The sequence below is a fragment of the Gavialis gangeticus genome, unplaced genomic scaffold, assembly GCF_001723915.1.
Source record: "Gavialis gangeticus isolate Ggan-Ray unplaced genomic scaffold, GavGan_comp1, whole genome shotgun sequence".
NCBI lineage: Eukaryota > Metazoa > Chordata > Crocodylia > Gavialidae > Gavialis > Gavialis gangeticus.
Genome location: NW_017729033.1, coordinates 18,887,026 through 18,900,222, shown reverse-complemented (window position 1 = coordinate 18,900,222; position 13,197 = coordinate 18,887,026). Strand labels below are relative to the sequence as shown.

Genomic DNA, 13,197 nt, shown 5'->3' with positions numbered 1-13,197 from the left:
TGCTTCGAAGGGAAGACGTGTTACCTCAAAACGAGCTGCTGCTTGATTGAGGTTGTAATGCCATTGGAGTCAACTGGCAGCTAGCTCCTCCAAACTCTTGATGTCTGCATCTGTTTTCTTGAGAGATGCCTTCAATGTCTTTTTTTTTTTTGTAGCATTTTCTATGGCCACTGTGAGATCTCAGGCCGTTACTAAGCTGGGAGTGTAGCACTTGTTTGGGGAGCCAAGTCGGGCATCTGCACACAATGTTCGGTCTTCCAGTGATGTTGGGTGCTTGAGGATCATTGATTGAATGCTGGTAACTAACGCTGGATTCAGTAAGGTTGCTGGCATTTGTGTGGTGATCTTCCCATTTGATGTGCAGGATTTCCTGGAGGTATCATTGGTGACCTCTCTTGAGATTATAACAGTAGGTCACCTGTTTTTCATGTTCATAGAGGAGAGTGGGGATGATGACTGCATTGGCAGCCAAACTTTGATAAGATCTTCCATAGAGTCTAAGGCTTTGGTCAAATCAATAAAGGCCATGTACAGTTCCTGGTGTTGATCTTGGCACTTTTCCTGGCTCTGTCAGGTTGCAAAGTTAACGTCCATGATGCCTCATAATGGTCTGAAGTTGCATTGAGACTTGGGAAGGATTTCCTCAGCAAGAGGGAACAGTCGGTTCAGCAAAATTTGAGTAAGGGTCTTCCCAGCAGTGGAAAGGAGGCAGTGCTTTGATAGTTGCCACAGTCAGAGTCATCTCCCTTCTTAAAAATGGTGATAACACTGGCATTCTGTAGGTCAGCAGGAATTTCTTCAGTGATTCCAGATTTTTAGAAACAGTGTGTGGAGCTTGCTGGTCATAGTTTCCCTGCCTACTTTGAAGACCTCAGCTGACATATGCCATCAGGGCCAGATGCTTTGTTCTTGATCTGTTTTATCGCGTGGTGGACTTCAGAGGTTGATGAACTGGCAAGAGCTTCTCTTACTGGATGCTGCAAGATGATTTCAGTGGTTTCATTAGTCACCATTGATTCTCAGTTCAGGAGCTGTGGTAGTGCTCCTTTCAATGGTTTTCGATGGACTTATCTTTGAGAAGTGTGCTACCATCTTCAGACCTAAGTGGAGCAATATGCAGCCTTGATTGCATTGAAGAAGCTCCGTATGTCATGATTGTCAACAAATTGTTAAATTTCTTTCACTTTCTTTTCCCACTACTAACAGATTTATAGATTGTAAAGGGCTGGAAGGGACCTTACAAGATCATCAGGTCCAGCCCCTCTGTACTAGCCAGGAAAGACAACTGGGGTCAGCTAACCCCAGTGATGTGACCGTCCAGTCTCCTCTTGAAGATTTTCAGGGTAGGTGATTGCACGACCTCTGGAGGGAGCTTATTCCACAGTCTGGACACCCTAACTGTGAAGAAGTTTTTTCCTAGTGTTAAGTCTGAAACGGTCTTCCAGGAGTTTGTGGCCATCACTCCTGGTTTTCTCCAAGGGTGCCCTGGTGAACAGTTGTTCACCAAGCCCTTGATATATTCCCCTGATATAGTGGTAAGCTGCTACCAAGTCCCCTCTCGGTCTTCTCTTTTTTTAGACTTAGACCCAAGTCCCTTAGCCTTTCCTTTATATGGCTTGCCTTGTAAGTCTCTGATCATACGGGTTGCTCTTCTCTGGACTCTGTCAGACTTCCACATCCTTGTTGAAGTGTGGTGCCCAGAACTGGACGCAGTACTCCAGCTGTGGTCTCAGCAATGCTAAGTAAAGCAAAAGAATCACTTCCTTGGTTTTGCTTGAGATGCACTGGTTGATGCATGCCAGGGTATTGTTTGCCCTCCTGGCAACAGCATCGCACTGACAGCTCATGTTCATACTATAGTCTGTTATTACCCGTAGGTCCCTTTCAGTTATGGTGCTAGTTTGGCACCACCGAACCTGTAAGTATATTGGGGATTGTTCCGCCCCAGATGGAGCACTTTACACTTCTCAGCGTTGAATTTCATCTGTTTTCATTCCACACAGCTTGCCAGCCTATCTAGTTCTGCCTGTGTCTGCAGCCTATTTTCAAGTGTTCCAATTATGCTTCCCCATAATTTGTTGTCATCCGCAAACTTGGCCAGTGAGCTCTTCACCCCCACATCCAAATCATTGATAAAGATGTTGAAAAGCACTGGATCAAGCACAGACCCCTGAGGGACACCACTGGCCACTTCTTGGCGGGATGACACGGATCCGTTTGTTAGAACTCTCTGGGTCCTACCCCGCAGCCAGCTTCCTACCCACCTTCTTGTCAAGCAGTTGAACCCACAATCCTCCAGCTTCCTATGAGAACGTTATGGGGTACTAGATAAAAGGCTTTTTGGAAGCCTAGATATACAATGTTGACCTCCTCCCTCTTGCTTGTTTTTGATTTCTTGAATCTTCCTCTGGACTTCAGCTTTGAGCCATCAAAAAGTTCCCTGCTTCTGACTGAATGTAGGATGGCTTTGCCAGTCACAGAAAGCTTTTTCTCTTCTGATCGAAAAGGGCTTTGATCTCAGCATTATCTCCATCAAACCAGTCCTGATGGCATTGGGTAATAAAACCAGTTGATTCCATGGAAGCTTTGTGGATGGTCTCCTTTTAGAGCCTGCCAATCATCCTGAACACAAGCGTTACCATTTTCAGTCGTAAGATTGGCAAGTATCTTGCTGAAATATGTTTGGAGGGCTTTGTGATTTATCTAGGGGTCTGAAGGTATTTGATATTGTGCTGTCTTTGGATTAATTTAGGTTGCTTTTGATGTTTCATTGAACATGATTGATCTCACTAAATGATGATGGGTCCATCAGTCATCAGCTCCTCTCATGACGTGTGATATGGACATATTTTAGATCATGAGCTCTTTAAGATAATGTAGTAGAAGAGGTGCCATTGTTTTGAGCGGGAGTATTGCCATGTTGTTTTGTACCTGTTACACTGTCTGAAGATAGTGTTAGTAATGACAAGGTCATGCTCTGTGCATTTACTGAGTAAGAGGATGCTGTTGGAATTGGCCTTTCCCACTCCTTCCATCCCAATGGTGCCCCTCCACATGCTAAAGTCCTAGCCAACTCTTGCATTGAAGTCTCCAAGAAGGATGATTTTATCTTCTTTGGGGATGTTAGTCAAGATTTCAGCAAGGTCAGCATAAAACTGTTCTTTCTCAGCATAGTGTTGTGGCATATGCACTGATGACAGTATCAAACAAATTGTTGGTCAGTTGGAGGTACAGAGTCGTGAGGTGCTCATTAATGCCAACAGGGAATACACACCAGTGCCATGTATTCGCATGTCACTTGCAAGCTTCCTTTTCCATAAGAATGTATAGTCACCCCTCCACCCCCCATCTCCATCAGATGGCCTTCGCCTGCATGTCTGGTCTTGCTGACAGCAGCAATATTGATATTGTATTGCCAGAGTTGTTGAACAGCAATACCTGTTCTACATTCAGATCTGTCACTGTTTGGATCATCTAGTAGGGTCCTACATTCCAGGATGCAGAGGACATTTTTGTTTTGACTGCAATTTGAATGATCCTCCTGGAAGCAGCTATTCATTTGGGTAGGGTAGGATAAGCTGGAAGAGTCTGTGTTTGGGGCACCTTTTCTAGCCTCTTCCCTGTGCAGGGTAAGCAAAGAGGATCCTAAAAATGACTGCTTGGTAGTAATCATAGCTGCTGAATCACCCTTCTGTCCTATACCAAGGGTGAAGCAACCAGCACACAACTGCCACCTGTGTGTGGATCCATGACTACGAACTCCTGGCAATCACTTTGTCTGTTCCTTTTGCCACTTGTCCATCGCTGCAGGACTTTGTAGAAGTTATGGGTATTGAAGATTTGGTTATTATGGTAGAAGTTGGATCCAGTGGGAGAAGCCTGCATGTGACTTGTTTTACATGAGGAGGCTGTTGTGCATCAGCAACTGCCCAGACCTTAACAGAGGAGAAACCTGTGTCCAGTGGCAAGGAGATCCAAGACATCTGGGATTACTCTTCCACTGCAGCCTTTATCTGCCTTTACAGCCATTGAGAAGTATGCCTTCTGCATCTGCCTGCTCCACTGTTGAGGTCTATATTGGACTGCTCTTTGTCTGATGCACCACTTTTGACCTTACTGTCATGGGTGACCCTACCGGGAGTACAAGACTCCTGACTATGTTGCTTTGGGGTTATCAGTATATGCAAGCCTCTTCACCCCATCAAGGTGGCAGTCCATGGAGAGGACTTGTTTCTGAAATCCAGGAAACTGTGGAAGATCTACATTTTCACAGTAATAATCTGTTTAGTAGTGACACAAACACAAGATTATACTTACTAAAAGATTTGAGTGATGTTTACTTTCTGGATCACGCGTGGAAATAGCATCTGCAACACTTGTGCACATATAGAGCAATTACCTTCAACAATGCCCTTTGTTAAAAACAGTTTCTTGCTTGGTGCTTCCATTGAAGGTTCCTTAACCTTTTCCCCTGGCCATTCTACAAAAGGGGCACGTTGCAAGAAGATGGTTCTTCTAGAACTGCATAGAGCCTGTACCCGTGCAGGTTGTTTCATTTCAGAGAAGATTGTGCTGAAATGGCTTTGGGATAGTGAGTTATCAATATAGAACTGAATGGGATAGCCCTTTTTCCTCATAAGTCATTCCTAGCTAATCTATAGAAAAGCATGGGTCATTCCTTTCCGGAAGTCTTCTACAGCAATTGAGACAATGTTATGAAGAGCTGCGCCAGAAGTTGAATTGCTGTAACTAGAGTTGGATGCAGTCTAATCAAGTTAAGGCATAGTTTGGACTGAAGGCAGCAAATAATTTGCTGTATATAGAATTATCATGGGGAGAAGTGAAACGAATTGAAATAGAAAGGACTCAATTGGAGTCCATCCAATGGCAGTCACAGACTTGGCTCTGGTACAGTCTTATCCACTAAAAAAAAATTCTGAAAGGAGCTTTCTAGCAGCATAAATCTTTCTGGGATTCCAGGGAGGGACGGAAACTTAGTGTTGGCTACATTCTTCTACTATCACCTCTCAAAGAAGGTACCCTTTCTAGTGGTCTGCACTTTCATGAGAAGGGTAAGGAAGTTCCAGGTCCTCCTGATGGGCCTTCAGTCTACATTTCATAAGTACAGGGCTGCTTACAGATGTTTATTTTTATTTTTTATGTCTGATCACAGAAAATTAGGGTTGGAAGCAACCTCGGAAGGTCATCTAGACCAACCCCCTGCTCAAAGCAGGACCATCCCCAAATGGATCATCCCAGCCAAAGCTTTGTCTAGCTGGGTCTTAAAAACCTCCAAGAGTGGAGATTCCACCACCTCTCTGGCTAACCTGTTCCAGTGTTTTACTACCCTCATAGGGAGAGGCTTGTTTTTTTTTCCCCTCCTATCTAACCTAAACTTCTCTTGCTGTGACTTGAGACTTGCTCCTTGTTCTGTCATCCACTGCCACTGAGAACAGTCCAGCTCCATCTTCTTTGTAACCTCACTTCAAGTAGTTGATGATTGCTATTAAATCCCCTCAGTCTTCTCTTCTCCAGACTAAATAAACCAAGTTAGATTAAATAAGCCTCTCCTCAGAAGTCATGTGTCCCAGCCCCCTAGTGATTTTTTTTTTTTTTTTTTTTTTTTTTTTTCCCCCTTTGCCCTTTGCTGGACTCTTTCCAATTTGTCCACATCCTTTCTGTAGTGGGGGGTCTCGAAACCGGACACAGTACTCCGGATGTGATCTCACTAATGCCAAATAGAGGGGAATAATAGTTTCCTTTGATCTGCTGGCAGTGCTCCTACTAATGCAGTCCAGTATGCTGTTGCCTTTGCAACAAGGGCATGCTAGTGGCTCATTCTGTATATTCTCCACTGTAACCCCCAGGTCCTTTTTCTGCAGGGCTGCAGTTTAGCCAGTTGGTCCCTAGCCTATGGTTCTGCATGGGATCATCCCATCCTAAGTGCAGGACTTTGCACTTTGTCCTTATTGAACCTCATGAAATTTCTTTTGGTCCAATCCTCCAGTTTGTTGAGGTCTCTCTGAATCCTACCCCCCAATCTATCTACTGCTCCTCCTACCTACAGACTAGCTGAGGGTGCACCCCATTCAGTCTTCCAGGTCGTTGATGAAGGTAGTGAACAAAACTGGCTCCAGGACCAACCCTGGAGCACTCCACTTGATGCTGGCTGCCAACTAAACATTGAGCCATTGATTACTACCCTTTTTGAGCCTGACCATCCAGCCACTTTTCTAGCCACCTTACGGTTCATCCAACCCATACTTCCTTAGGTTGCTGGTGAGAATGTTATGGGAGACTTTCAAAAACCTTGCTAAAGTCAAGGTATGTCATGTTCACTGCTCTCCCTTTTGGAACCAGTTATCTTCATCATAGAAGGCAGTCAGGTTGTTCAGCCATGACTTGCCCTTGGTGAATCCTTGCTGACTGTTCTTAGTCACTTTCTTCTCCTCCAGGTGCTTAGAAATGGATTCCTTGACTATCTGCTCCATGATTTTTCCAAGGTCTGAAATGAGTCTGACTGATCTGTAGTTCTCTGGATGGTCCTGTCTGAGGAAGTTGAAAACTGAGACATTGTTCTTTTTAGCTTCAAGTCTTTTTCCACTAAATCTTTCTTTACCAGCTGAAGCAAAACTTTGCTGTCCTCTTATCTGGAAAGAATTTGATTGATTGATCGGAGCCTCCCCGAGACTCTCACACTTGAGACCAGTGGTCTCATCATAGAGACAGTATATTGGACATGTGCATCCTGAACCCAAATGGCTTCTCCTTCCTCTTGAATAAAGCCTTAAAGAGGTGTGGAGCTGTTGCAGTGGAGTTCAGTTCATACTTTTACCACTCAGTATTCTTTGACGCAGGCCTCTACTTCAGAGCAGGTTTTAGTAGGGCAGGCCTTCAGCTCATATTTATAAATAACTCTCTCATTTATATCTGTGAGAGAGAATATAAATAAATAATTACTGAAAGAAAAGTTGCTTAATAGTAACTAACTCTTCCAGATTTCACAATCCATCCTCCACACCCATTGATCTGGAGTTCTAACATGAGATTCTTCATTAGTAAAGAAGCTAAGGGGCAGCTATGAGCATCCTGTTCCTTTTTATAACCTCAATCACAGGGCTTACACACTGCAAGGCTGCAGACCTGGCCCTTGACAGAACACTTTTCTGAAGAAAGGAGTGATGGAGCCCATATGAATTATGTATCTCAAATAATGTAAGGTAATAGTTCTTTGTCATTGCAAGATGCTAATTCTGTATAATCCTTGAATGACTTAATGTCTTTGGGATATGTCTTGCAGTTTATCTACATTAGGAAATTATATTCTTTAAACAGCTATACCAGTAGAACTTCCCAGGCAGATAACATTTGTACACCAGACTGGGTGGGTTGGTTTGTTTTTCTTGTTTAGCTCCCATGTCACTTTAGAAGCAATTTAAAATGGGGGAAGCCTGTCTTTTCATAGTAAGAGTTACTGATATAGCTAAATTGCTATAGCTCCATCTGAATAACTGGAAGAGTTTCCCATAACTCAGTGTAAGAGTAATTGCTACGGAAAAATAGAGGATCAGACCTACTAGTGAAATTTTTAAAGTTGAAATTTTCATTGAAAAATGTAAGAATCTTCATGAGGTCATACAGTAAGCCACAGAAGTTCAAAAACTGTTTGCTGTTTTACAGAAACTTGGCTCTTTGAACAATGAGCCAGCTCTACCTTCTACAAGCTATTTGCCTGCTACCCCCAGTGTGGTGCCATCCTCTTCCTATATCCCAAGCTCAGAAACACAGCCAGGTAAAACTTTTTTTTCTTGCTGCTGGGCATTTTTGCTACATTTGGTTTGCTTGTACATTTTTATTGCCTAGCATTACAAATGCAGGACTGAAACTTTCTTGCCATAAGTAATCCCACTGATTTCCACAGGACTATTTATGTGACTAAGAGTTGTCAAAATGGGACCTTGGGTTCTTTTTCAGTTGCCTGACTCGCCATTTTACACACCTTTTATAAAAGAAGGGAAATGTTCTTTCCTTGCGTTTATTAAATTGCTGTTGGTTACAGGGGTGACTTAAGGCCAAGCAGCTTCAGGTTTTAACTCTTAAATAGTTCATTTGCTTGGTTTTTAATAGAAAATCTGATTGTAAAACATCAATAATGTGGATAGATCCTGAAATTTGCCTTGTGGGACTGGTATGTGGTGGGGGGGAAAGAGGGGTGTTAATCTCTTTTAAAGTGTTAACTGTAGTGAAGGCTTCCTACTCTAATACAGTCTGTGGTTGAACACTTTCCACTCTCTCTGTCTTCCCCTTGTTTTTTATAAAGGTTCCTAGGTATAGCTTAAATGGCTAAATATTTCAAAAATGTTAAACTAAATTACATTCAATAATAGAGGATGGTCAAGAATAAAATGACAGCATATTTTGGATCAAAGCATTTTTAAAAAATGGTCTTTTCCCACCTTTCCACGTGTCTAGATCTGTAATGAAACTGCAGCATTGTTGCAGTGGAGACCTATCATGTATGTCTGTAAGATGCCTTAATATACCTAAATCAGGCTTTGTTATTAAAGCACTTTGGGATGTTTCAGTCAACATGAACTGATGTAACCATATGAAAACTATAACCGCTCATGCAGACTTGTCATTGCAGGAGTGCTTACTTTTCAGTACGTAAGCTATGGTGTGCTGTTCACCACAGACAGAGGCATGTGCTCAGAAGCAAAGCTCCACGTTTCTCTGAATAAACCTCCCTCTGGTTGAAAAATGGCAGCTCTGGAAAGACCCTGGTCAAAGAGCATCACCATTAACAGGCCCTAGTGCTAATTTTTAGGGTATAGGCATTATGTTGAATTGCAGAAAAATCAACATGTATATTTCTGAGTCTTGTATTTGTCTTCATGTTTCCTCACTACACTTTCCTTCCATCTCCTCTTTTTATAACCAGCAAATATAAAGTTGTTGCTTTAATAGATGCTGTATAAAGAGAACATTGGCTTAATATAATTTTGAAGGAGTGTGCTCTTTCTGAGGATCTTAACATTTCTTAGCTGAGAGAGAGCTGTTAAAAGTCTAGGTTTTTGTCTCTGTTCTACAGACTGAAATTTTGACACGGGTCAAATGATTTGCCTGAGGTCACTAGAGTTAATGCCAGAGCCAGACATGGAACCCAGGAATCACGATTCCCTGGCTGTCCTTTCATCTGGAGACAACTCTCTCCATAGTCTGTAAATAATAAACCTTCTCTCCTTGTAAAATATATACGTTGCTGTGCCATAAGGCTGTGTTCCCCAGAGCCTGTGTTTAACTGTATTAGTTGGTTAACCTCATTTTTAGAGGGTTTAATAGCACTCTCTTTCTAAAAATTGTATAGTTTTGTTTAAAATGAGAGGCCCAGGATTACGAGCCTCCAGCAGTGTTCTTGCATCAATTTGTTTCACTTGCATTTATTCTTTCATTCTACTTTGGATGGAAAAATATTGAAAATGGTGTATCCAGTTTTGAATGGACTGTAGCCCACAGTCGGTGTGAACAGAGCCAAAAACAAATCATAGCATGATAAGGTCAGAGAGGCATAGGAGAACTTAATTTTTATTTAAATAGGCAAATTTTTTGTATATTTTTGGCTGCTTATTTCTTCACATTTTAGCCTTGTACTTAACTAATGGACAGTCAGTCATACAAGATGCATGCAGTCCATTCACCACTTGATTACTTTCTTCTGCCTCTATCCATGCTCTAGTTTAGCAGTCTGCAACCTACAGCCTGCAGGCTGGATCCAGCCCATGAAAATCCAAACCCTATCTGTAGTGGCACAGGGGGTCAGTGGCATGCAGCTTGGCCCAGTGCATCCCCTTTCTCTACACTGCACTGCACCACACCACACCATGTTGCCGATGCCCTCTGCAGTTCTCCGTGATGCTTTCTGGCCCTTATACTGCCAGACTTGTCTGTGTGGGACTTTCCCTGGATTGTAATTTTTTGAGACTAGGTTTGGAATAGGCTCCAAATCTGATTTGGGAGATGTATTTTTCTAATGGCTTCTGCTTGGGGAGAAAAGTGAAATCTCATTGGCAAGGCCAACTCCTGGTAAGAGAGAACTCCTTCTCATTTTAAGTCCACATTTAAACAAATGATCTGGGGACTGGTTTTGAATTCTGCAATGCCTGTTGCATAGGTTTTTCTGTCCATGTCCTTAATCTGCACTAACGGGCTGAGAATTGGGCAAAGTAGAGGTGTTCAAGAAGCCCGTGGTGGAAGCACTCTAACTTTTCAACCTTTACTTGAAGTGCCTCCATTTAGGTCAGGAGGAAGCAGAAGGCATGTGGTGGGGGCCTCGGAGCTTCCCTACGCAGCCTGAGTGCAGTGGGTAGGGGGGGCTCTTGCATGTCTCGCAACATGCCCCATCAGCTCCCTGGGCTGCCAAAGACTCCCAAGTGGAGCTGAACAACCAAGCCACCCCTGATGGGCCCACGATCATGGGAGGGAGGTTGGCGGTTGCCCTGAGGGGTCAGTACAGTGAGTGCCTACGCTGTGAGAATTGGAATCAGGTGGCCCCCATTGGACTTCACCCAAGGTTTGGATCAGAGGGGATGGGGGGATAGTGCTGTTGGGCTGCTTACCAGCCTGTCCATATGTGGAGCCTGGGGGTTGCCCTGGCAGTGAGAGCTGGGTGGCTGAAATAATGGTTCCCATGCAGGAATCCTTCCATCACATGTATTCCTTTCCTGGACTCAGAGGGAGGGAGGTTTGGGGGGGTTTTTGGAAAGGGGATGTCTCTTTTCTTATTCCTGCTGCACCACAAATGTTATTGATGCCTTTCTGTGAGTGTCTTGGGGGAGCGGGCAGCTGTTTACACACAAGTGCTCAGGGTATCTGTGCTTAGGCTTAGATCTCCCATGGAGTGCACCATGGCCCTGATGGAAATGGCAAGGACATGTCAAGTGCACAGATTTATGATCCCATTGAATGGGATATGCTGTCCTAAGTACCCAAGAGCAGGGGGTGAGGAAGAGGATTTGGTGCTTTGGCTGGGCTCCAGGTTTCAGCATGTGGCGGTGTGGGGGGGAAGTGAGCAATTCACTGTCCCCCTATGCTGTGACATTTCTGCCCACATCCACTCCAGCCCCAACCCCTTTGTGGGCTTCTCAGCCATCATGGCCTGAGAGAGGAGCTGTGACCACTGGGGCTAGTCTGTGGTGGCCTCGGCTCCCCCTGCCCCTGGGGCTTTGCATTTCCCGTGCGACCGTCACGGTTGCATGGAGTTGGGTCGAATGTTACCATCATGGGTTGCACAACATCCTCACGCAGGCTTTGACTCATCAGGAGAAGTGTTGGGAGAACTGGCCATGGGTCCTGTGGGTCGTGTTAGTGCAGCAGCCACTGCACTAGTACGGGGGGCTGGTACATGCTCCATGCCTCTAAGAGGGGCACAGACATGTGAGAGGACTTGCTCTGGAATAGCTGCAGCCCCTGTTCAGGATAACATGTTGCAGGGCCCCCCTCTGCTGCCCCCTCCAGGGGATTCCCTGTGGGCGACTCCTGAAATACCCCGATCTTGTGGGCATGGGAAGTGCCATCTGTCCTGCTCTGGGAAAGGATACAGGAGAGGTCCTTGAAGAATGACATGGTCTGCCCCCGGCTCCAGACTGGTTTCTAGAATCAAGTATGCGGTGATGCCTCCTCCTTAATGTTGTCTTGGTGAGGCACTGCTCTCAGTCTGTGACCCCTTGCCTGAATCTGCTGGGTGATGCAGTTGAAGACATGTTTGATTTTAATGCTTTATCTGAAGCTGGCACTGGATGCGTTTCTCACCCCAGATGGCAATGAGATCCTTTATTTTTCCATAGTACCAGTTCTGTGCCTGGGTTTGGCTGGTGGTGGCAGGTGGCCTGGGTTTGTCCATGGTCTGCCGTGGTGCCTGTTGGGGTTTCTGTGTCGGGGGGTGAGTGATGGTCTGGCTGTGAAGGGGGTGGATGGCAGGCTGTAAGGGTGGATGGATAGAAGCAGCAGTGGATGTGGGAGGGTGCAGTTCCTGGTGCGTGGTTTTCGCTCTTGCTTCAGAGGCTTGGCACCCCTGCTTCACCTTGTCAGTGACCACCCAGGGCCAGGGTCAGCCCGGTGCTCAGGCAGAGGAGTTTAGCTCTGGCTAAAGCTAAACCAGTGCCCTGCAAGGGGGGTTGAGCAGCAGTGCCGCAAAGTTGCTGGTGAAATGCTATGTAATATGCATCACGATGGGATCTGTTATGAATGTTCAGTATGGTGCTTTCGCTTAAAGTGCTAAAGTCTGATACCACATCCATCCAGGGTTATCTTAGAGTGGGATCTGCCATTTTTACAGCACTCTGTGCCCTTACCATCTGTTTGGTTACAACTGTAGAGTGCTCTCTGCACTCCTATCACACAATAGTATAACTTTTATGTACCTGGCCTCAATTTCCACTTCCCTTGTAAGTTGCTTCTGTTTTTTCATTTCAGGAAGTGGAACATTTCTGTAGTCTCAGCTACTGTATAATTGGTCCTCCAACAATAAGTATACTCCCACTACAGTACACTTATAATGATGGAAGTATGAAAACCAAGTGTGTAATGCAGATTCCATTAAATGCAAATTCTAATTATATAATACAACCAGTAGAAGTTGCTCAAGTCTGTCCAATTATTGCTAAAAAAAATAAAATAAAACAATGTAATAGGAAGGAAAAGAGAATTTTGGTTTTTTCCATCTTAATCTGTAAATAGAAATAAATGGCTTATTGAATCATATTACTAAGATGTAACTATCTGGATGTGCTTGTCTACAAGTACGAAAGCCATGTCCAATTATGGGTGAATCCTTTTTAACTGTCCTGGCTTTGTTTCAGCAGCTGGCTCTACTCGGGAGGTCTTGCAGACTAACAGGCAGCCAGAAGAGCCTACAACTCCAAGCACTACTACTCTTCCTGCTCAGTTCAAACAGAGAACCCCTATGTACAATAGTAACTCTAACCACTGAACAATTCTATAAAAGGTGAGCACCACTTATGGCACCTCAGCCTAGTATTTGAGGGACCACTGTTCAGTATTTGATGGCAAGAGTTTAGTTGCTTCCTTTTAGGAGCGTGTTCTTGGTGTGAATCCATAGTAAGTGAAGTGCTGAAGCTCTGGAGGTGAGGGGAGAGATTTAAGATTCAGCCCCGTCTTCCATGTTTCTGGTTGTTATAT

General features: G+C 44.4%; 1 protein-coding gene across 3 annotated transcripts in view; it reads left to right on the top strand.

Annotated features, from left to right (window-relative positions):
- NELFA (negative elongation factor complex member A) overlaps nucleotides 1–13,197 on the top strand; it is a 62,385-nt gene that overhangs the window by 36,761 nt on the left and 12,427 nt on the right. For 2 of the 3 annotated variants that reach the window (XM_019526346.1, XM_019526348.1), the window contains exons 8-9: nucleotides 7,681–7,792; nucleotides 12,858–12,973. In XM_019526346.1, coding sequence (XP_019381891.1) covers nucleotides 7,681–7,792; nucleotides 12,858–12,973 — 228 coding nt within the window. The remainder of the gene's footprint in view (nucleotides 1–7,680; nucleotides 7,793–12,857; nucleotides 12,974–13,197) is intronic. The other variant, XM_019526347.1, reaches the window with a different exon arrangement.